The sequence below is a fragment of the Anolis sagrei genome, chromosome 2 (genome assembly GCF_037176765.1).
Source record: "Anolis sagrei isolate rAnoSag1 chromosome 2, rAnoSag1.mat, whole genome shotgun sequence".
Lineage (NCBI taxonomy): Eukaryota > Metazoa > Chordata > Lepidosauria > Squamata > Dactyloidae > Anolis > Anolis sagrei.
The window spans coordinates 80,279,078-80,304,559 of record NC_090022.1 but is presented as its reverse complement, the minus strand read 5'-3'; the positions used below and the strand labels follow the sequence as shown (position 1 = coordinate 80,304,559).

General features: G+C 39.3%; 1 protein-coding gene across 1 annotated transcript; it reads left to right on the top strand.

Annotated features, from left to right (window-relative positions):
* The first annotated feature begins 66 nt into the window (after window positions 1-66).
* On the top strand, window positions 67-25,482 carry LSM11 (LSM11, U7 small nuclear RNA associated). The gene is made up of 4 exons (XM_060765558.2): window positions 67-995; window positions 14,541-14,680; window positions 17,569-17,652; window positions 18,166-25,482. Exons 1-4 carry the CDS (start codon window positions 581-583, stop codon window positions 18,550-18,552), a joined length of 1,026 nt encoding a protein of 341 aa, XP_060621541.2. The 5' UTR covers window positions 67-580; the 3' UTR covers window positions 18,553-25,482.

Here is a 25,482-nt window from a genome sequence, read left to right as displayed (position 1 = left end):
TTATTTAAAACAGTGGGAGGAGAGATGTCATGTTAGAAGCGGCGTTGACAAGTGCGTGGGCTTTACACTTTCCAGAGCGCTTTTCCTCATGGTTTTGCCCCCCACCTCCCCTCCGCTTCTATTCTGAGCGTGGAAGCGCCATTTTTTAAACCAGGCACAACGTTCAAAGCGAGCCAAGGCGTGTAGTTGTCTTTTTTATTCCTGTCAGTGGCGAGACTAAATTGTGGGTCTGGAGGTGACCTTGGAAATGGATGATTCTGGGAGACTGAGGTGTTGAGAGAGAGAGAGGAGGGGGAGCCTGGGCCGGAAAGTGGCGGGAGGGGAGTTGGGCCGTGGCGCCCGCCCGTAGTGAGTTACTCGTTGGCTTGGAGGGAGCAGCATGGGAGCTGGAGGCGCTCAATCCGTCGGCTGACTCCAGGATCCAGGGACCGGGAAGGCGCGAAAGGAGAGCCAGGCCTTGGCTGGACACAACGTGCTTAATGTGAGAGGGACTGGGCCCTCCTGGCAGGGCTTGAGGCGCGGAAAGACAGAAGGAAGGGAGGGAGGGAGAGCGAGCGGGAAAGGAAGGAAGGACGGAGTCATGGAGGAGAAGAGGCCCGGGCGCCGTAGTAGCCGCCGCCGCCGCTCCCGGGAGCGCTCCCCGAGCCCGGCCCGCTTGGACGTGGCCTCCCCGCGCTTCGACCCGCTCCTGGCGCTCTATTCTCCGCGGACGCCGCTGCCCTTCCCGGCCGCGCCCTGCTTCAACAACCTAGCCGAGTACGAGAGCTTCCAGCGCGGCCGGGGCCCGCAGGCCGGAGAAGCCGGGCGCAGCAGTAGCCGCAGCAGCCGCCGCCGGAAGGGCCGAGCCGGGCGGGCCGCCTCCGCCCCTCCAGACCCCGCGCGGATCCAGCGGCTCCGGAGCCTCATGGTGGTGGAGCAGGCCGCGCCCGAGGAGGCCGGGAGGAGCCGGGCCCGGGGCAAGAAGGCGCCGCGGAACGTCCTCACCCGGATGCCCCGTAAGGCGCCATCAAGCGGGCAGGCAGGGAAGGAGAGAGGGAAGGAGGCCCGCCTCGAGGGAGAGGAAAGGCGGCGGGCAGGATTCGCCCCTGGCCTTGGGGTGTCCCTCACTCGGGATGCTTGCCATACAAAGTCTCCAAAGCCGCCCTACAGAGGGAGAATGGGAGCTAAATCAGGCATGGGCCAATTTGGGCCTTCCTCCAGGTGTTTTGGACTTCAACTCCCACAATTCCTAACAGCCGGTAGGCTTTTAGGAATTGTAGGAGTTGAAGTCCAAAACACCTGGAGGAAGGCCCAAGTTTGCCCATGCCTGAATTAAATGTACCTTCATTTACTTCATTTACAAAATATTCATTACAAACTATTTTTATTCGCTGTATATCTAAAAGTATACAAATATACAGCCATCTAAAATATATAATATAACACATAATGTGAGTTTGTCATTTTTTCCCTATGTATTTAGTGCCACAGCAGGTTAAACCCCTGAGCTGCTGAAATTGCTGACTGAAAGGTTGGTGGCTGAAGTCCAGGGAGTGGGGTGAGCTCCCGCTGTTAGGCCCAGCTTCTGCCAACCTAGCAGTTCGAAAACATGCAAATGTCAGTAGATCAATAGGTACCACTTTTGCGTAAAGGTTACAGCGCTCCATGCAGTCATGCCAGTCACATGACCTTGGAGGTGTCTATGGACAACACCAGCTCTTTGGCTTAGAAATGGAAATGAGCATTACCCCCCAGAGTCAGTGTCTAGACCAGTGGTTCTCAACCTGGGGTCCCCAGATGTTTTTGGCCTACAACTCCCAGAAATCCCAGCCAGTTTACCAGCTGTTAGGATTTCTGGGAGTTGAAGGCCAAAAACATCTGGGGACCCCAGGTTGAGAACCACTGGTCTAGACTGAGTGTCAGGGGAAACTTGTACCTTTACCTTTTATGTAGACTTTTGTGACAACCTGTACTTTTGATGTGTTGTTATTATTATTATTATTATTATTGATACGTCTTGGGGGATGGGACCATTTTAAAACTGGAATTCATTTGTGTTTCATTTACAGCTGAAACACATTGAAAGGAATTTTATACAGAATACAGGTTGAGCATCCTTTGCATCCTTGGATGGTGTGTTCCTTCATGGCAGAATAGGAATGGGCTGGATGGACCTTGCAGTCTCTTCCAACTCATAATTCTATGATTGATCCTTGGGGCTAGAAGTATTTTGGAGATATTATTATTATTATTATTATTATTATTATTATTATGGAGACATTTTAGGAAACATCTAATCTCTGACCATTTAATACACTTTAATACACAAACCAGCATTGAAGAAAGTGGTTCGCTGTACAGATTATTATATAGGAAATCCTGGAATCAGTCTGATGGTTGCGCAAACCACAGAGCACTGATGCGCATTAAGGACTTTCAGGTCATACATGCAGCAAACGTTCGTTGTCTGGCCACCCCAGCATCCAGCTGCATGAAATGGTCAGTGTAGATGGAGCTTTTGAGATGGGACCAAAGTCTAAACAAGATATTCATTTGTGTTTCTTATGCACCTAAGATGCCTAGCTGGAAATTAAATTTAGACAGAATACAAACTGAGCATCAAAGTATGCAGAAATCCTAAATTATCCAAATGGGTGAATAAGGGCGGTTCTATACAGCGACTTAAACCAAGTTAGGAAGTGAATGAAAGAGAACCAGTCTCTGGTGGAACAACTAAATGGTTGCCCCAGGAACTGGTTAGAGACTGGGATGGTGGCCACACTATCCACTGACTGCGAAACAGGAGCAAACCCAGAAACTACAGTATCAGTGACTAGATGCGCATATCCATGTCTGTTAGGAATCATCCCAGTTTTGAGCCCTACATGGGATATACTCTGGTCAACTGCACCAGATTTTCTGATTTAATCCGATATTTCTGGTGAGTTTTTTAACACACTTCTTCAGACTTAATGTGTGCTTACAGCATACACTGGGGTTGTATGTTATGTGGATACCCCAATCTCAAGACAGCTTCAATGCTTAATAATAATGCTTGTGTGGAATTGTCTTAAGATAGTGATATATTTGTTTTCTGAGGGTTCAATATATACAGGCTTTGTTTCATGCACGAAATTATTTTTAATGTATAATTATGTCTATGCATTTCAGGTGTGTATTAAACATAAATGAGTTTCATGTTTAGACTACATATATAGGGATATAGAGAGATATATAAGGATTCCAAAATCTTATAAAAAGAATTTAGAATATTAATAATAATAATAATAATAATTTTATTTCTTACTTGCCTCTTCTCGAGGCAAGTTACAACATTGCTAAAACACATAATCAAAACTCATAATAGTTTTAAAACACTCCATAGAATACACATATTAAAACATATTTCAATTATATATATATATATATATATATATATATATATAAATAAATACACTAAACAAAAGTTAGACATAGAGTGAAAGTTTAAAATTCTATCTTAGTAGGCCTGCTGGATGAGATAGGTTTTCACTAGTGTCTTAAATTCTGACTGCTGATCTAGCTGTTGCAGTTCTAGCAGCAACCCGTTCCACAGTCTTGGGGCGGCTGATGAAAAGGTCCTCTGGGTGACGGTTGCCAGTCAAGCTCTGGCAAGCTGGAGCGCCCCCCCCCCCCCCCGAGGACCACAGTGTTAGGGGCAGATTATATGGGAGAAGGAGATCCTGTAGGTAACCTGGACCCGAACTCTGTCAATACGAACAGCTTATACTTTGCCCGGAAACCAATTGGCAAACAGTGGAGTTTTGTGTGTGTGTGCGTGTTTTAGGAGCAACTTGAGAAACTGTGAATCACTTCTGGTGCGAGAGTGACTAGGATAGGTATAATATGCTCACTCCTAGATGTTCCTGTAATTAATCTGGCTGCCGTATTTTGTTCTGAAGTTGGTACAAATGTAGCCCAATCTAAAGTGCATTGCAGAAGTCCAATCTTGAGTTACCAGCACAGGCAGTACCATCTTAGGGTCCTCCAAATCTAGGAAGGGGCACAGCTGGCATTATCAGATGAAGCTTGATAATAAGCACGTTTGATTGTTGCATCTATCTGGGCTGACATTTGGAGAGACAGATCCAGGAGCACTACCAAGCTGCAGACACAGCATTTCAGGGGGACGGTAATCCCATCCAGAACTGGTTGACACACTTCCATCCCCAGATTGGGACCCTTGATGGCAAGCACCTCTGTTTTGTCTGGATTTAGTTTCAGTTTGTTTTTCCTCATCCAGCCAGTTACCTCCTCCAGGCATTCATTCAGATGGGACATGCTATCCTTAGCTGAAGGATATTTCACCTGTATTATTAATAATTGTGTGCATAAAACAAAGTTTGTGCACTCTGAACCATCAGAGAGTAAAAGTGTCAGTATTTCGACCATCCATGCAGGCCTTTTTGGATTTTGGAACATTTTAGATTTCCGGATATGGGATGGTCAACCTGTAGGTGTACCGGAGAGATTTTATAGGTCTATGGTAGCCCAGGATTGTAGAGTAAAGGTCATTGTGGTGTGACATGTCTTTTGTTTGGTTTTGGGCACATTTGTACTGTGTGTAAATTATGTTTGGCTCAGATTCACTGCTCATAAACCCTTCAAAATTGGAAACCCGAGTGGTTATGTTTTTGTAGGCTAAATATGCTGATGTGGCTGGAAAGGGCCTCTTTGATGTCATATTTTTAGTATGTGCCCCCATTTTAGATTCTTAAAATAAAATGGTATCTTCTCTGGAACACGTATTTGGAAACAGGCACATCTGTACCCAACTTTCTTTTGACTCTGATTCATCTGTTGGAAAAATGAATTTTTATCATTAAGTAATTTGTCTTGGGATGAAGAGAAAGGTCAGAATAGAGGAGTGAAGGAAGTGATGGCAGGGAAGGAGTGGGGCATTGTATGCAGTGGGAAGTGAGGAAAGGATCCATTATATTGAGGCAAGAGAAGCTGGCTGTTGTTTTGTAAAGGAGATATACAATTGGCTAAAGAGGAATATCATATGTGACATGGTGACTAAGAAGTGTAATGGAGAGAAAATGTGTGTTGTCACTGAAGTTTAAGGTGGAAAATACTTAGAAGCTATGGAGGGTATTAAAATATAACCCAACTAGTTTCCTATCAGATTTTGTCTTCCAGTTTCCATTACCCTAGAATGATTTAAGCAATCATGACAGAGACTGATGTGTTATGTAGTCTATAATCTAAATGTGACCATATAAAGTGCCTTCTTCCAGTATGCTTTCATTCCCAGTTTTATGTGAAGGGTAGGTATCATATGGCTCTCCAAATACTTTGGATTGCATCTACCATCAGCCCCAGGCAGTACAGCTGAGTAAGGGATGCTGGGAGTTGCAGTTGATAGAACAATACTGTGAGGGAGGTTAATCTGAATCATAGTGACTATTCCAAGGTCACCCAAGACTTGCTATGAAAGCAATGTGTGGATGAAAGAATGCCAGGGAGCCCTTGTGCCCATCTTCATGGCAGAGAAAAACTGTGATAGATATTAAATAGATAAAATAGTGGATTTCATGGCAAGGTGGATATTTAAGCCAAAAATTTTATTACTTTGACACATGGGTTTAAAATGTGGGATCCAATAGGCATTGGACTGGTTGAAATTTATCATAATGTTCCTATTTGGCTGTTTAGCCATTCATTTTTTGAAGGACTCAGTATCTTGCTGCAGAGCATCATAGAGGGATGAGAAACTGATGGCAAAAGCAATTGCCAAAGTACCTTGAGTTGAATGGCTTGGGGTACTTGCCTATGATTGAAGTAAAAATTTGTCAGACCACTGGAGATCTGGGCATTGTAGTCCAAAAAACTTTACAGGTCTGGATTGTTGCTAGATAGAAGATTCTGGACTTTTTATTGATTTTTTTTATCTGACTGAAAAGTTCAGGTGTTCTGTAATTGAGTTGAGAAGTAAAGAGGTAGCCTCACCGTAAAGCCTGAACTTACAATGCATGCTCCTGCAGCTTTCTGTGCATCTACATAAAAACTATTCAATATAGTTTTTAACCAGGGCTATTGATATGATCACTCCCAAACATCCTCATTGACCTGTTACAAATCAGGCTCTCTGGGATACAGAGAACCTAAGGGAAATAGAAACAAGAAGAATGAAGGCTAGAATGCAGATGGTGGAAAACTAGACTTTTATGAAATAAGACACGGTATAGAGAGCACCTTTCTTCCTATAAGGTGACAACACATGCAGCGAAGAAAGCTTTCTTCTTTGCATGCCTTGCGTTTGCAGATTCTTATCCAGTTGAGCTGTTCAGATCGGTGAGAGGCTTTACTCAGGTACCCTGTCCTCTGAACCCATTATTAGAACCTTCAGTAGCTCACTGTGGTGCTTTTAGCAACCATTTTGCAGATGAAATCTTTTGCATAAGAGCTGACTAAGATGCTGTCATTGGAGCAGAAGCCAACAATTAGGTGTCCAGCAACTGTGAGTGGGATTACACTGCATCAGTTTCAGTTGGTGAGTACTGTTGATGTGGACAAACTGCTGGGGCTAGTTAGGAGGACAACCTGCTTTCTTGATTCACTGACTTAGGTCCTCTGGGGAGTGTCTACTCAATCCTGCCAGAACCTGACTGTCACCCAGAGGACTTTTTCATTCGTTGCTCTAAGACTTTGAAATGACCTGCTGGGAGACCTCTGGCAGCTAAATGAGCTGCCAGAATTTTAAAACCATCTAAAGACCTATCTCTTCCAGCAGGCCTACCCAGCCAGTTTTAATCACATATTTTAAACTTGCAATTTATGTTTGATATTTACTCTGTGTATTTTATATGTATTTTGTAGCAGTAATAATAACAAAAACAACAACAGTAATACCTTTTATATGATTTTGTCTGCATATGTGAGTGCTTTATGGCAAAAGGACACACAAAGTATCTCTAAGGACACACAAAACACCTCACCTCCTACGATCTGACAAATTGTAGTAGGTAATGATCTCCTCCAGCCATTTACTCTCTCTGGTTACTTTTTTCTTTCGGTATTGAATTAAAGCGACTTACCTTAGAAAAAGGCTGGCATGCTTCTTAAAAAATTACCACTTTTAAACCAGGAATTTGTTGTTGCAGCTGCTAGTTATAGCCACAGTATGTCCTTTACACTGTTATAATCTTGCTTCTTAAACATAGTGCTATAAATACAGTGCCGTGACTTTGGAGAACATAATAATCGACAAGCTGGGCTATGCTGATGCTTGCTCTGAGATCATGTATAAACTCTGGATTTATTTTTGGCTAGACCATGTTTTTTGTTATCACAATTGTGCTATTTAATTTGGATACCTGTACTGTGAGCCAGGAGATTAGAAAAAATGGACAGAACATAGTTTTGAGGAAAATCACCTAAATCAGAAGTGAGACTTGTGTATTCTAGATTTTGCTGTACTGATCAGAAACCATATCCAGAAGACTTTAGAGCAGATTTTGAGGGTCTCTTTGGTGGTGGGGGGCACTGTTAATGTCTCCCCTCATAATTCTGATGGTGGGAACAGTTGGATCCTGTACATTAAGCTTTAAATTCTTCAAGAAGAAAGACTGAACTAAAATTAGAACCCCTTATATGTAACATGGACACTTCGTTGTGTGCCTTCAAAACATTGACTTATGGCATGGGGCTTTCTTGGCAATATTTTTTCAGAAGGGGATTGCCTTTACTATCCTCTAAAGTTTAGAATGTGATTTGCCCTAGGTCACCCATTGGGTTTCCATGGCTCAGCAAGGACCTAAACTCTGGCTTCAACCATTGTACTCCAATACTCAAACCATTACGTCATGTTGGCTTTCTTGGATAACATCAGCTATCTTGAATAACTGGCCATATGGTGCATCATTTGCCTGTGTAAGCTGTCAGGATCAAAGCTTAATATAATTTTTGTTGATGATTTTATTGGTGTGCATTTTAAAAAATAGATTTCCATATTAATTCACTTAATAGCAGTGCAATTACATACATATGTAGTTGGTGTCAAACCAGGTTTGCTATCACTGGGGAATAGGAACTCCCTGCCACCTCACAAATGGCTGAGGGAGTCCCTGTGAGAACGCCATGTGGCTCTGATCCATTGTTTGGGATGTCAGATTGGGGCCCCATTATGTGTCAATTTAGACGGGCCCCCAGATTGGGAAATCTGGGTTCAAATTGTAACTATGGGACCTTGGATAACTCACATTCTTTCAGCTTCATAGGAAGGCAATGAATGCCCTCAAGAAAGCTTTGTGACAAGAGTCACTATAAGTGGAAGTTGATCACAAAAATAGTTATTGGATTGTAGTATAAAGTACACATTTCTTCATCTTTTGGTTAATTGCTATTATCTACCTGCCTAAATGGTAGTTGCTGTCTGCTTGTATTTAAATTACTGTAAGTGCCTTGAGCAGCAAATACGTTTTCTTTCTGTCATCATGTCACATTGGATAGGTGTTTTCTTAAAGTACTTATACAAGCTGCCCCCTAGACTAGTTCTTCAAGTTTCCCTATATTCTGGTTTGATCTTGGAATCATTATGATTTTCTCTGTAGAAAATCAAATGTTTAAAAGGGCTCACAATGAGCCATGACCCACATACTTTTTTATACCAAATAGCTGAGGTGGTGTTCATATACAGTATCGTATGTAATGTGATGGATTAAGACTGCTTCTGAAAAGAGTTTTTGTCTATTGCCTTATTAATCTGTCTTACAAAACCTTGAAAAGAAAACTTATTCCTATGTCTGAAATGGCAAGTTGTTTTATACTTTTCAACAATAATTTGGATGTTTTATCCAAAATGCATCCTGGGATTCCTCCTGTCCCCCCCCCCCCCCCCCTCCAGCCTCCAGTTTTCTTATAATTTTGGCAGCTATACTTGCAGATATGTGTTTTTTCAACATGCTGATAGTACCCAAGGAACAGTTCGTTGTTTCACCCTTTTCTTACTGTTTTGCTGTTCATGCATGCTCCAAAAGGATTCTTGGAGACTATTCTGATAGCTTTGGTTGTTGTAGGCAGGCTCACACACCTTGTACTAGATTGGCTCCCCCCCCCCCCCCCATCTTAAGCTTTTATTGACTTGTTTATTGCAAACATGATGCCTCAAAACAATACTGAGTGTCTGTGTTTCTCCCAGTGCCAATAATACTTGTAAAAAACAATTGACTAGACAGAGGACAAGGACAAAAAAGGAAGGGGCTGAATAGACATAAAAATAGAAAATAGCCTTTTTTCAGATGCTTTGTAAACTGAGGTTTACCTGTACAGATGGTTCCTATATTGTGAACAAGATAAATTCTGTAGATTCATTCTTAAATTGAATTTGTATGTAATTTGGAACAGATACATATTAAAATGTAACTCCAACCAAACTTTTTACGTTTTGGATAGCATAGGGAAGGGTTAACACCTTTGTAACATTTGTTTTGCGGGTTGTGCCTCTGTTCAGAAGATTTCACCTTACTTTCTGACTCTGATAATTGGATTTTGAAAGATTGGATTGGATTGTCTTGGAAGCAAGGATTGTGATAAATACCTTCCCCCCATGATATAGGAGTTAATTTACTTTTCCAGGGGTAGATTTCCTCTCACTTTCTGTTGTCTCACCACCATTTGTAAATACATAAGTCAGATATTTGTAACTCGGGGACTGCCTGTATCAGAAGAATCCAAAAAACAGAAAGTGAGTACGTTTAAAGAACTAGAAAAGGGAACATACCTTTTCTGTGTTTAAAAGAGAATGTGTCTGAAACATCTAGAGAGGTTCACAAGATAGGTGCTGTCACTGGAAAAATCCTTTCCCTGTCAGCAAGCATCCTAATTTTAGAAAAGAAATTTGTTCAGAAAGTAGAATCATTAGATACTGAAGCAGAGCAGCTCTTTCAATAGTGAAAAGACAATGGTGTATATTTTATTCTGTAATGCCAGTGTTACAGTTTCATCAAGGCAAGTGATTGTTATTTTTGTTTATAGTCTGCGGTTATAAATTACAGGTATAGAAGATTATTCTATACAGAATAGATTAAATCAGATAATCTCTGCTGACAGGGTATTTTATTACTCAGGTGACATCTGTCTGCCCTAAACATTAGCTCTTGTTTAGTGACAGTTCCTGAGATAGCCTTTTGATAATCCTTTTAGAATAGAAGTATTAAGGATGTGGTTTGTACCAATATCTAACTGTAGAATAGCTAATTATATCCACATAGGCTGCATTGATTATTGATGATAAGAGCATGATGTCTAAAGCCACAGAAAATAGTAGTTAACCTGCAGAGCTGAGCATAATAGTTTTTAATGAGAGACACATTACACAGGTTTTTTTAAAAAAAAACTTTTGGGAAAAATAGCTAACCCACTGTTTGTGGTGAACTGTACAAGATATGATCAATAAAAAGGTGACAACTACATTCAGTGCTTTTGAAGTGCTCTTCCTTACTGAAAAAAATCACTACCAGGCCATTAGGTTAGCACACACAAAATTAAGGAGTCAACATATAAAAAAAGAAATATAACTGAAGACTTCATCCCACAAAGGAGGGGGGGATCGAGTGGAATCATTTATTTATTTATTTGGTGTGGCATTTCATGGAGTTCCCTCTTTAAATAAGACAGAAAATCTACTCACCCACACATCCCACAGGATTGCCTTCTCCCCTTTCAAGTGCAACCATTTCAAGGATGCCAGCACACTTTTAAAAACAGGTTTGTTTGTTTTTTGAGACACCACTTTCCATGGGGTTGTTCCCCTGGAAGCCACTACCCTAAAGGAGACAGGCATCCTTTCCTTTCAAGACATCGCTATTACAATCTGGCCTGTTGCACCCAGCACCACACAAGAGTCCGTTATTACTAACTTAACAGTTTATTGAAGAAAGCAAATATCAAAACACAATGTAAAAATCATAATCCAAAATTTCCTCATTTCCCACACTGGAAAGCCCACCATTCCTCACAACCTGTGTCAGAGCCATCCTCTTATCTTCAGCCTCTGGCTGAACCACAACAATCACTTTCCATGGGGTTGTTCCCCTGTAAGCCCCTATGCTAAAGAAGACAGGCATCCTGTAATTAAAATTAATTTATTTGTGGATGATGCCATGGTTTTAATGGGGTCACCGGAGGACTCTATAAAATAAGTTATTAACACCATAAAGAAATTCGAGAATTCGAGGGTTGGCTATTAACATATAAAATTCAGAAATATTACATAAAAATCTGACTCTGAAAGAGCTAAAAGAAATACAGACCATCACGGGGATAAAATTAGGGGAGAAGAAGTTAAAATATTTAGGGGTTTATATTCCCAAAAATGTAAATAACATAACTCAATCAAACTATAACAATTTATGGAAAAAAAGTAAACAATCAAATGCGCAATTGGAAAAATCGAAATTGGGATATGTCAAGCAAAATTAAGATTGACAAAATGATGATTCCCCCCAAACTCTATTCCTGTCCCAAGTTTTCCCATATAGTATTCCCAGCAAAATAATAAAGAAATGGGACAAATCAATAAAAACTTGGATAGCAGGAACAAATAAAAATAGAATTGCCAATTCAATAGTTTACTCTCCAGAAGGAAATGTTGGATGTGGGGCACCTAATTTTGAGGCCTGCCAGTTAACAAGATTGATAGAATTAGATTTTGAAGAGTGAAGAAGATGGGCCAGAATTGAAAAAAATAAAACAAAAAACAATTAATGGATGGGACCATAACTTGTGCTTAAAAGGATGGATGGATAACAAAACTCTAAAAGAAATTAAAGGGGGGGGGGGGCAATTATCTCATCCCTGGAATGCTGGAAAAAATGGCAAGGTAAATTCCTAATAAATAAAGTAGATATACTCCCAGTAGGGTTTCTAGACAATAAAAAGGAACAGGTATTTGGCAAAGTGATAACAAATTTGAAACAAAATGGAATTGACCCAGATGGGACAATTAAGGATTGGGAAGCGATAAAGGACAAATGTGGTCAATGTAGCTGGCTTCTTTGGAAAGGACTGAAACAAAGGATCATGAATTGGAGAAAAAAGGAAGGGCCAGAAACAAATTTTCATCAAATTTTAAAGTGGAAATTAGAAAAGGAGAATGTCTGTTGGAGTTCATATACAAGAAAGCAATACAATTTGAAGCAAACATTGGTAGAAATATGGAAAGAGGACTTGAATCATAATGATTCAGACTTGGACACTAGATTAATTCCATCAAAAATATCAAGTACATAAGGATTAGAGAAACACAAAGAAAAATACTGACTAAATGGTCAGAACCCCAATAAATTAGCGCACATAACTAAATCAACCACAAAATTGTGTTGGCACAGATGTGGAAAAATTGCCTCCCATATACATATGTATTGAGAATGTGACAGAGTACAAAAATTCTATAATAAGATAAAGAAGGAAATGGAAGAATTAATAGGGCATAAATTGGTTTTGAATAAAAAAATATTTTTCACCCAAAGTTAGACAAGAACAAAAACATCAAAGATTGGGGGAAAATTATAAAATACATGATAGTTGCCGCCCAAGCGACTGTGGCCTGGGGTGGAAAGACCATAGAAAGTGGGAAGTTAAAAAATGGTACAGATACCTAGCAGACTTTATGCTCCAGGACTACATCCTTGAAAGAAAAGCCAAATATACATCATGCCACATCAAGAAGAATTTGGTTCTGAAATGGGAAAGATCGATAGATAAAGTTGAAGAAAAATATAAAGAACTGAGCCATTCTCTTTCTACGATTGTTCAATTAAAATAATATTTGAATGAAGGCAAGTACTATTCTCAGAGGGTGGTGGAAGGGGGGAGGAATGTAAAATTGATAGACACAAGTGGGAGGTAAAGGTGGAATAGGTAAGGATAAGAACATTAAGAAAACAATATTTGATATTTATTCTGAAATGATGATGGATTGTGATATTCTACCCATGTCTTCGATAAAAACATTTTTTTAAAAAAGAAGACAGGCATCCTTTTTTTAAGACACCAATTTTCATAGGACCATTCCCATAAAGCCCTTACACTAAAGGAGACAAGTATCGTTTCCTTTTTGAGATACCACTTTCCATAGGATAATTCCCCTGAAGCCCCTACGCTAAAGGAGACAGGCATTTTTAAGCACTTTTTTCAATGGGACCCATCTCATTAGGCCTTATGTTGCAAGGTCACCATCTTGCACATGACTGAGGCTGCAGGCTGTTTGTGTGCTGGGAGAGGCATCTAATGGTAATCATTTGAAACTTTATGCCACATCCTTCCAAGTAGTAAGAGTTTCATTCATGGACAGTTCATGGTTGCTGTGAGATAGTGATTTCAAATTGGTTTCATCTTTTTGTTATTGTGGGTGTGTTTGCTTGGTTGTTCTCTAAAACAGCAGAATACACAGGAACACAATCATTTCCTTGAAAAATGTTGGGGCTGTATGATTCTCAGCCATGGAAGCAATTGATTACTATTTTCAGTTGGATTTCTCTGTAGTAATATCTTTTGGGTTAAATCCAGGATTGTGCTATGATTTGTGATTGCAAAACAGAAGTTTCTTTTTCTTTTTTAAACAACAAAAAAGAATTGGTTTATTAAAAACAATAGAAAAATATATTAAACATTATTCTATTTCTTAAGCTCCCCAAAACATAAGCAGTTCTCTGCCCACCCCCCCCCCCACCCCCCACCCCAAATTAGAACAGTTTCTGTGTCAGTGCAACACTCCCTTAAGTCCAGCTTCAAACCAGAAAACAGAAATTTCATTGGGTTGTTGTAGGTTTTTCCGGGCTATATGGCCATGTTCTAGAGGCATTTTCTCCTGACGTTTCGCCTGCATCTATGGCAAGCATCCTCAGAGGTAGTGAGGTCTGTTAGAAGTAGGAAAATGGGTTTATATATCTGTGGAATGACCAGGGTGGGATAAAGGACTTTTGTCTGCTGCAGCTAGGTGTGAATGTTACAACTGACCACCTTGATTAGCATTTAATGGCTTGGAAGTGCCTGGGGGGAATCTTTTGTTGAGAGTGATTTGATGTGCCTGATTGTTTACTCTCTGTTGTTTTGCTGTTGTAATTTTTGAGTTGAGTTGAAACATTCACACCTAGCTGCAGCAGACAAAAGTCCTTTGTCCCACCCTGGTCATTCCACAGATATATAAACCCATTTTCCTACTTCCAACAGACCTCACTACCTCTGAGGATGCTTACCATAGATGCAGGCGAAACGTCAGGAGAAAATGTCTCTAGAACATGGCCATATAGCCCGTAAAAACCTACAACAACCCAGTGATTCTGGCCATGAAAGCCTTCGACATGAAATATCATTCTTTTACCTCTGTCCATAAGCCCTCCATGTAACTCTGAAATCTACTCTGGAGATTTTCCCATTCTCCTGGAGCAGATTTTGAGGGCATAGTGAAGCAATTCTGTCAGTAGAGTTACTTCATGGGAGCTGAACCCTCATGATTCGCTTTTTGCTCCATGACATGTGTTTCAGTGTCAAGTAATGGGAGTTTATCTTTCTTCCAGTTCATGAAGGCAGCCCACTTGGAGAACTCCACCGCTGTGTCCGTGATGGTGTAAAAGTAAATGTCCACATTCGAACTTTCAAAGGGCTTCGTGGAGTCTGCACTGGCTTCTTGGTTGCATTTGACAAGTTCTGGAACATGGTAATTATTGCCCCTCAATTTTTGTAGTTTTACAACCAATTATATGAAAGTCTCAAACAGTCCAGACATTCTATGTTCAGTTGCCAGAATTTTTAACTAGGTATATAGTTATACCTTTTCAGTTTAATTGACATATTTCAGTTGGATTGCATTCATTTCTTTCTTATAGGACATATCACTTCCACCTTCTGTAATGTGACCTTTTAAAATATCTGCATTTGGAATTTTCCTTTCCTTGAGGTTGTCTTCATGATTTAATCTGAACTAGACTTCTCCACACAGACTATTGTGTTCCTATGCAAGAGATATGTGATGTCTTTGTCAAAGCAAAATAATAGCCTTTACAAGTTATATTCAGTTTTAACATAGCATTTTTAAAAAGAAATATTGGCTGACCAAAGTTACAATTTGATTCTTTTTAAATATCATGGTAGGCTTTCACATTTTTTGTTACATTGATTGATTTTGGAGAGCTTTGATTTGGATATCAAGGGCTCAAAATGTATTGGAGAATTGTTAAAAAAAACCCTTGCTACCAAGGCCTGGGGTCTTTCAAACCACTCAATGAGAGTCTTCTGATATCTGGGACAAAAAAAAGCAAGTGTAAGTTCAGTGCGGTGCTGAAAGCAGAGATGTGTTTTGGCCATAATAAAAGTAAGTATTGAACTGCTTTTTCTGCCTGGCACTGGTTTTCGAGTCATTCAAACTTATATTCTCCTTAATATCTCTAAATACATGTATAATGTACTCGGTTTCTCTATACCTGAAATGAAATACTTTTTAAAGATTTCCTGTTATATCTTGCCACCAAACGGGAATAATCCTTTGTACCAAGTTGATCCCCCAAGCCCCACTCCAACTTTTTGATCAGGATATAATCACGGAAAGATGGACAGTGAAGTTGTTATATTTTGTAGCTGATCTTCAGAACTTCTCAGGCTGCAATAGCCTCTTATCTGCCAGACAAAAACATGAGGAAGAGCCCATAACAAGGTATCTTAGGTTCTGGTTGGAGATACTATGAAGTAGGGTACGCAGCTGTAGTGGATTTGATGGGCAACTGGGCTATGTTTCTACCCCTGGGATTCTCCATAGATTGCCAAAAAGAAACATTAACAAAAAAGAAAAGGAACAGATCAAATCATGGCAGGATTGGATAGAGATTCTGTTTTTGAAAAATATATTATTATTTTTAAAAAAACAGCAGAGCAGGGGGAGCATGCAAACTATTTATGAGGCAAATTGCCATTCCAAGAGTTGTGAGAAGGAAACATTCCTGGAAAAAAATTTTATAATATATTTATCCATAGTTATCTGAGCTTTACTGTACCAAATCATAGATGAGCTAAATTATAGCATACAGATTTCTAGTTAGTCTGAAGAGACCAGTACTGACAAACGCAAGTGGTCAGATTAGACAACCAATTAATGCACAGTTAATATTTGTTTTCTTTTACACAATTTATTGTTTTGCAGTCAGAAGTTCAAGTAGTTAGGACAAAATGTGATAAGTTTTGTCCACAAACTTAGATTAGTCCTTTCATAGAACATAATGTTAGTCGTAAATCAGATTTTTCTCAACTTAAAGTTGAACTGATAAAATAGTGTAAGGAGTAAGATAGTGAACATGAAGTAACTACAATTATATCTCAGCAAAAGTAAGTGAAACTTTTGTGTATTTTTGCACGGCAGAGATCAGAAAGGACTGGATGTCCCTTGTGACCTCTTCCAGTTCTATGATTTTGGAAGTGCTGATGTCTCCCAAATAAAATGTACTCACCTGAAGCCCACTGCAAACAGTCCATAGGACGAACAGCCAGTTTCTCAGCAGAAGCACGGCTTCCAGCCATTAATCTGTCACAAGAAGAACTATAGGTTACTCCAGAATTTCCAGGATACTCCAGAGTGACTTCTGATGTTTGATAGGTGGACAGATGGCTCAGGCTGTATCTGTGGCAATGCAGTGTCCATACATCAGAAAGATGGAGTACTGTTTCACCAGCCAGAATGAGCTCCCTGGGAGAGTCTTGCTGGTATTATTGCTTCTGGTGATCCAACTGCTGAATGTCCTGTTGTGACATCATTATAAGTGATGTCGCCAGCAAAGCTTTGTGAGGGAGCTGCTTTTGGCTAGTAAAACAGAGGCTGCAGGGTACTGATGCCAGTGCACTGACTGCCAACCAACTGTCCAGATGATAAAATGGCTTTGGGATGCTCCCTTAACATATCTGGGGCAGCTCCATAAGATACTAGTTCAGAGTATTTTGTCTGGTGTAAACCCAGCCCTGGTCTCACTGCTTTATTAAAGTATAATGTACAGTATTCATGTTAGCTGCTGATTTGAGAAGAAGTCCAAATTATTTCTCTGCAGAGAAGCCCCTCCTTTGGCAACATATTCTTAAAATAAACAATTCAAGAAGCAAATAAAAGTTGTTCTATCCCTCCTTTTTATGTTTTGAAGCCCTCTCTCATTGACAACAAGGATTAATTACCATATTATAATAATAAATCTTTATTTATATTCCACTTTTCTTCCCAAAGCAGCTCACAACATTTTAAAAACAATACAAATCAACCATACAAATAAAAATAAAACCAACTATAAAATGAAACATAAATAAACATTTTAAAAACATTTAACACATACAGTTGTTCCGGGAACTCGTCAGTTCAAATAATACACTTCACTCAACTCACTGAAAGTTAGCCTTTCTAACCAGAGTAACTATTTTATTTTATTTTATTTACCATCTTTATCCTGAATTTATTTATATATGCTTAAACCAGTAATACTAATTCCTGTTGTTTTCTGCACAGGTCCCAAATGATGTATTACAAAAATATTATATGCTACTTTCTGACTTTTTGTCTTATTACTTGTCATCTAGGCCCTGACAGATGTAGACGAGACATACCGAAAACCTGTACTGGGTAAAGCTTTCTATGTTGAACCACAGTTAACCCTCACCAGAGTAAGTAACAATTCTGCCTGTTCACTGACTGATTCAAACTTACTAAAGTTCATTTCTATCTAAAAGCACAGTTTCACACAGGACACAAAGAGCCATTGGGGGAAAACTTGGCTGTATATGATTCAAAACCAGTTTTCATCATGAACCATTACAAGCTTTAAGGCTTTCTTTTTTTTCTTTTTGCAATGTTGGTTAGACAAATAGAGCAGGAGAAAAATAGATCCAGGGCCCTGTTTCAGTCTTTCTCTTATGCAGTTCTAATATAAGTCCTGTTTGTGTGTTCGACTAAATATGTGGAAAGGGCTACTTTGATGGTTTATCCTCACATTTGGATTTCCCCACAGATTTAACAGCATCACAGAACATGAAGATCTAAAGAGAAGTTTGTAACTACATTTTCCTGAATTAATAAGGGAGGGCCATCCCTCAATGAGAAGTAGTTGCAAATCCCTCTTCAATAGCTGGGACTTAATGACATTTGTGTTTTCTCCCTTCCCTATTGTTTCCTTGCAGCTATTTGACAGACTCAATCTGCAAGAGTCCTTATTGAAAAAAGAAACTGATTCAAAGATGACTTCAGATCTACCAACTCTTCCATGTAGTTCTAGGACACTTGGGCGGAAACCCGAATCAAGTTGGGCAAGATCAGAAGAGCATGGAACAAAGAGACACTCCAGTAGAGAGAGGACACGGAGCTCAAGTTTGCCCCGAACCTCTGGGAAGGAGATTGACCGAGCTGCCAGGATGCCCCAAACAGAGGTTAAGGGCGCAAGTGGCCCAAGGGCTCGTTCACGGAAAAAGCAGAGGCCCAGAATAGATTATCAGCAAGTGTTCAGGCGGCACATCAACCAGATTTTTATTCGAGGGGAGAATGTCTTGCTTGTTCATCTTGCACATTGATCTCATTGACCTTACTCATTCTGTAACATGAATAGTGATGACAGTTAAGTGCTACCTTGTGAAATAATATGGCACTATAATTGTTTTCCCTTCTTTTGACCAGAAGGGAGTAGTAGTGATGAATTTCAGAGGTCAAGAGCATGTTGAACCAGTGAATACTTTATTTGGACTAGACATTGGCAGAGAACATCACCGCCTTCAAGGAAGCAGATGTCCTAAGACTCGAACAATTCAGTGGTATCTGCACCTTTCAAAACTTGAATATGAGACATGTGTCTCTGGACTACATGGTCCCAAGTATATGATAAATACTGTGACTATAAAAATAGAATTTGTCATTGACTTTGGTGCTTTAATCTTCAATGGGACAGCATTCATTAAATAAAATACATGGTAAGAGAATGAAGAGCTTGTGAAAGAAAGAATGACTTTAGGTATGAACTTGTTTCAGTCCACATCCCTCCTATTAGCATGCATACCTACGCAGAACACAGTACTCCAAAACTGAGCTGTTGTGCATTTTCATGTCCAAAGTTATCACTTGACTAAAATGTGATTTGAAATATAAGAAAGTAGTCTATTCAGTAATAGGGGTTAGAAGCTTTCTCCAGTTTGTTTGTTGTCAAAGGCCTCCCACCCCCTTAATATTGATATGAAACCTGTATTGTTAGCCAATTTCCTCTGGATCTCCTCCTCCTACCACCAGCAAAGATTGAATGTAGATAAATACATAGCTTTTCTAACTGGAGCATGTCTTGGTCTATGTTGAAACAATCCAGAAATTGCAGTCCATTATCTCATAGTCCCCTCATTTCCAGTCCATTTGTGTAGCATAGTGGTTGAGCTTAAGTGGTGTATATAACTTGCTTTAACTAAGAACTGACAGTGTATAGCTGGGCATTGCTATAACATTGCCTAAGTAGTTTTGAGATGGTGACTTCCTAGTATTTGATGCCAACTGTAGATAATTCATTTGTATTTCTAGGTCTTGAATGAGATGTCTCTAGGCTGCTTGGATTGTTTCTGAGAAGCATGTTTTAGAGTCAAAACTCTTGGAAAGCATGCACAGCAATCATTAAAAAAACAGTGCTATTCCTCCATTTAATCTTTGGAACATTGCAAGATTTTCTTATAATTCATATGTATAAACATGTATAAACTGTCTGCCAAAAGAAGTGTCATGGTGCTATCTGATAGTGCCCTCTGTTTACATGGAGTGTGTGTACTACTCCAGTCGCTAGACTTTGTCTTTATAATGTGTCTTGGAATGCACTAAATGTTCACTAACCCTGTATTGTACTGAGGCATTTTTAATCTGTGGAATGACAAAACTCACAAAATTAACTATCAATTACATTTCATTCATTAATACTTCTTTTCTCAAATAATCTGGCAGTCTTTTAATAACGGAGGTTGCAGTGCATGTAATTAAATTATTTTTAAAAATTATGAGCTAAGCGCAATCTCTCCCTTTCTGCCATTTCTTTACCCCATTGCTAAAATGGAGAGTGACTTCTCTGGAGATCAAATATCTCCTCAGTCGAACTAGTGTGAGTCCATTGGGAATTTGTTCAACACTCAGATAATCTTCGTTAGTTCATTGTGTCTTTACTGTAGTTAGAAGTCATGACTGGATTTGGGTCTGCCCTTTTAGTGTTTTACTTCCATTTTCTCCCATTTGTTCTTTAGGAATTACATATATGTGATGCATTGTGGGGAGACACAGAGGGGCTTGCTGTTGCCATTTTTATTTCTGATAACAGCCCGTAGCACTGAAAACAAAACAAAAGTGAGACTACTGCTGGCTTGTCATACTCTTAGAAAATGTTGGAAGAGTTCACCTCAGCAAGATCATGCTTCTTTTTTAGACCTGTCACAAATTTCATAGCCTTCCCAAAAGTCCGGTTTATAAACCCTGTAGGTGCTGTGAATGTGGTTTGAAGTGAAAGACCATTGCTGGAGCAGGTGTTTTTTAACCCTTTCCTTGAAAAGATCTGTTATTTCTTATCTGTGCCCACACTCCCTAGCCTAGAGAACCCTAGCGGGGAAGATAGCAGCATAGAGAAGGTGTTGGAAAAAATGGCACAGGAGGGAAAGGTTAAATGCCTGCCACTTCAAGGTGTAAACTAAAAACAGAAGGATGGAACTATATGCAATATTCAGTTGTATCCTAAATGTTGGATGGTTCAGGGAATTAGTTACTGTTCTAAACCTAATGCAGTTCAAAATGGTAGGGACGGAAAATTCAAAAAAGAGTTGTGTGAATAAGTGGAACCAAACCTGAAAGAGAATAAAGAACAAAGTAAATTGTTGTGTAATTTGTCATGTTTGGCAGAGCTTTCCATAAAGTGAGGATATTACTTAGAAAATCTGTCTCTTGGATTGTATCTTCTCTTGCCTGAGGTTATTATTTGCTGTGCTTTTTTATTATTAGCTTGGGAAAATTTGAGACCGCATGCCTTAGAATTCCTTAGCCACTGGTCATGCTAGTTGTGGGAATCTGGAACATATAAACCCAAAGTAACTTTTCCAAACTTTAGGAAAAATACCCAAACTTTCTAAGTGATTTACTTTATTGTTTAAGATAAATTATTAGAAATTAACAATATCTAATCCCTGCAGTAGCCTTCTTTTGCTTTTCTTTCCATTGGCCTTCTCTAGTGTCTTTACTAGAAAGGTCATTGCACGATTGATACTAAGAGATGTTCACAACAGAATCTTAGGGTTTCATGTTTTTCGTGTCTTTTCTCTCTTCTCTTCTTTTCAGAGTAGGTGTTTGAAACTGTAGTGCCGAGAGTTTACTCTTCAAATCAGGGGAATGTTTTTCTTTGTTTGCTTAGGTCACAGGTCTCTCTTCTGAAACTTAGGACTTTTGTCAAATTTTGGTCCAAAGAACCAATGCAGTGCTTGGACCAGCTAGTTCTGTTCTTCCTTTATGTATGGTTATTCTTCAGTAGACAGTTTTTCAAAAGCTTTTAATTACTAGAAAATGCATTCATCTTTATTATGATCCTTCTTTCCCTGACCTGCAGCTCATTTAATTGCCTTTATCTTTTTGCTTCACTCATGGCTCCTTAAAGATAATTCACATTTGACTGAGTTCAACATTCTTACTCTTCCAGTTTTCTACTTTGTGTTCTGTTAAAGCCTTGCTCTCTAGGGGTTTGTCTACACTGGTCCAAAACCCTGTATTCACCACAAATAGACTGTTGTCTGTCCCCATGATGCATAGTAGCTCCAGTGATCATCTTGCTTTTTCTGCTTAAAACTGGCATTGCCCCATTTTTGGCAAAGTTGAAGGATATTCTGGAGCTTTGAGGCAGTCTGTACAGCATGATCAGGTCTACTGATTCTTCCTAGCCATACAGATGCTTTGTTCTCACATCAGCAGAGGGAACCGTCGGGCTTGGATAGAGCTCCATGGCTAGCTAAGAGTGGTGACAGCACAGAAGAGGTGACTGCCCACCGGGGTGGCTGCGATTGAAAGTCATCTGGACAACAGTTCTGGATTCAGCATGTATATGGCGGATCCAGGGCTGTTTCAGGGCAGATTTACAGCCAGTCAACCTGCCTGGTGTAGCTTAGCCTTTGCTTACTACCTCATGCTTCATTCTCTATGTTGCTGCTGTTTTTTGTCTTCCAAAATCTTATCCCATGTTCCCTATGCAATGTGGAATGAACTTTATTCCAGTCATTAAGTTCCCCTTTTGGAGGAACCTCTCATTAATTTTGGGAGAATGATTAACTTTAAAGAAATGTGTGTGGATGAAAACATTTCTGTGCATTTTTAGTGTGTGCTGTTTTCTGCAATAAGATGCTTTTGCTTCAGAACCATGCAATGCCTTAAATCCTGTCAATTGGCCGTTTTGCCTCTGATTGGCTTTAGGTTTTGGTTTTGTTTCTTTTCTCGGTGGCCTGTTTTATTGACAAATTATTTGGTCTCTCCTCTCAATCCGTCTTTCACTGCTTACTTTTTTGCATGGGTTTTCTGGAATATCCTCTCAAGCTCTGCTAGTATCATTAATTTTCTATGTCTCTAAGCTTGTTTCTGAGTATTGAAGAGACCTTTCTATCCTGAATATTTAGAACGATATGAATAGTTTTGACTTTGTGTGTGTGGTATTTTAAATTGAAAACCCTAGATGGAAGGTGCTTGCTCATTTATTAAGGTGTTCTTTTTGGAGATGAAATGCAACTTGCATAAGATGCATTTAGACGTATGTACTTCTGTCTTCCTGTTATCCCATATTCTTCCCCCACCCCCACAACTCCAGTCCCTACAATTTAACTCAGGAAACTTATGCACTAAAACTAATTACTCATGCAACCCACCCACCCCCTTCGTTTTCTTGCATGTTTCCATAGTTGTAAAATGCATTATCGGAATTTAGAAGCCCCATTCTCCAAGCTTAGTAATGTCCTATAGTAACACATAGTGGAATATAGAAACCCTTGTAGAAAGAGAATTGAGCTACTAGATGCTACAGTTATGTAGCTGCATAGAAAGAGATAAATACTTTAGTTCTCTGATAGCTTTATTCTTTAGGAGTTATGTCAGTTCATCTTCAACTGATATGTTAAAACATTTCTAATCATGGATAATGAAAGATTTTAGAAGGGATTTTAAAAATAAGGTATATATAGGATTCAAAATGAAAAGACCTTCCTTTCCAGCATGTACTATGCAAAATTGATTTTTTTTTTGTTATTGCCTTTTCCCCTTACTCCCTGTAGAAAATATTTTTTGAGGGAAATCTCAGGAGTCAGGTTGTCTGTCAGTGAAAATTGGGGTGACTATACATTCCACAGCTTCTACCAGTGGGCCACTGAAAGTTGCTTCTGTGTGGTAGCATATCATGTGTACCATCCAGTACAGTAATATAGCTGACTGTAGAGTACTGAGGCAAGGGTGTGTTTTTCAGGCTTCTGTGTAAAGGGTGAAATATTTTAATCCCTATCCCTGCATTTTAAACTGAGGTCTGATTCAGTTACTGTTTACCGAGTGACATTTTGTTTGTCTAGAGAAGGTGTATATACTGAACTCATTCCTTCTACCACTAAGTGAGGCCAATATGTTCCATTTTGGGAAGAGTTTATAACTCTGGGTCCATTAACACTGCAGAATTAGAGCACCTTTATTATATTTTAATTGCCATGGTTTAATGCTGGGAAATCCTGGGTTTTATAATTTGGTCAGAAGGAGAATCCTAAAGACCTCTCCTAAACTACCAGTCCCAGGATTGCATAGGATGCAACCATGGCAGTTGAAGTGGAATGATAACACTATAATTCCATAGTGTGAATGGACCCCTCATAAATGCAGATGTTTGAGAGTCTTGAAAAGATGTGGTTTACCTAGATGAAAGGGAGCAGATAATGGTTATATGAGCATCCTATACAGAGGTCTTATAATAGAAGACATTTTCAAGCTTCTGGAAACCTGTCAATTCAAGATGTTGAGTGATCGTCTTTCCTGGTATATTACACTATGAATATATGAAAGCATGGTTCATTGTCCATTCCACACAGCAGAGTAATTAAAGCATGTTTTCTGTATCCTGAGTTTGCAACTGAAACCTTATCCTGGATGAAAATGGATGCAGTGATATTTCTGTCCATCATTAGTGATGCATCAGTGCCTTGGTGAAGCTCTTCATCAAAATAGAAGGCAGAGGCATGTGAACTAGTCTCCTTATGTATATAACTTTTTAAAAGTCACTCTGCAATGAACTGTTGCTTTCAGCTGACAAGAGACAAAGCTTGTCATGAAAGGAGAAATGGCTTGTGATATTTCTGGTTTTGTTAGCATCACAACAAACTAGGCTGACTCCGCTGAGGGGAAATCAGTCTTGCATTCGTTTTATGGAGAAAAATATTTTGATTAGATTGTGTAAAAAAAAATCTCATCTCTTCCTTCTCCTTTCTTAAAAGATTGGAGTTCTCCCTCAGGAAAATATATATAATTGAAAGGTGCTCCAGACTCCTTTAGCAATTGTATTTGATTTTTACTATTTCAGAGCAAAGTGCAGTTATATCATTTTATCTTCTCTTTGCAATATGATTTTCAAGCTGAGAATCACAAAAATACAGCACTGCTGGTATTCTTTAGAAATATATCTACCTTACTGTTACACCAGGGTGAAGAAGGCTGATCCCAAAGGCCCAAGTGTCAGTAAGCACATTGTCTATGCTACAGTTTTTAAACTTCCAATTAATCTAGGAAAATGTATCTTTAGGACATATCAGCTCAAATTGGACCGCCACAGAGGCAAACTTGACAGTCTCAAAACTGGTTTAAATTTTGTGATGAAACTGGTTTTGAATCTTCTGTTCCCTTACCTATTGCACCCATTTTTCTCTCTTGTCTATTCTTATTTTTAAAATGGGGGAGAACATTTGCAGATTTTGGAGGATTAGTTTAAAACATAATCTTAATCAGGAATGTGAATTGTCCCCCCCTCAATACTGTTGAACTACAACTCAAAACATTCCTCACAATTGACTATGCTGACCACAGTTTTTAGGAGGTGCAATTGAGCAGCATCTGGAGGATGACACAGTTTTCACTCAGTGAAGTCCATTACTAAAAGCAAAACACAAACTCCTGGTTGCCATGAAACAGTCATTTGCTTTTTAACCTTCCATGTTAAAAGGCAAGAGATGATACAGGTATTGCATACGGAATTGCCAGGCGAAATCCTAAGTTTGCTGCAAGTGCATGTTTTACTTACTGGAGTATTTGCAAATCGAAAGAATGTACAAGTTGCTTGTCTTCCTGAATATATATTTTTATTTCCAATAAGGAATTGCTGCTATGAGCCTAATGATGAATGTAAACTTTTTGTTAGTTTGTTTTTTGCTTGATAGATGTAAATATCTGTATATAAAACTGTTTTACCAGTAAGGCAATAAATATATTGATGTAACGAA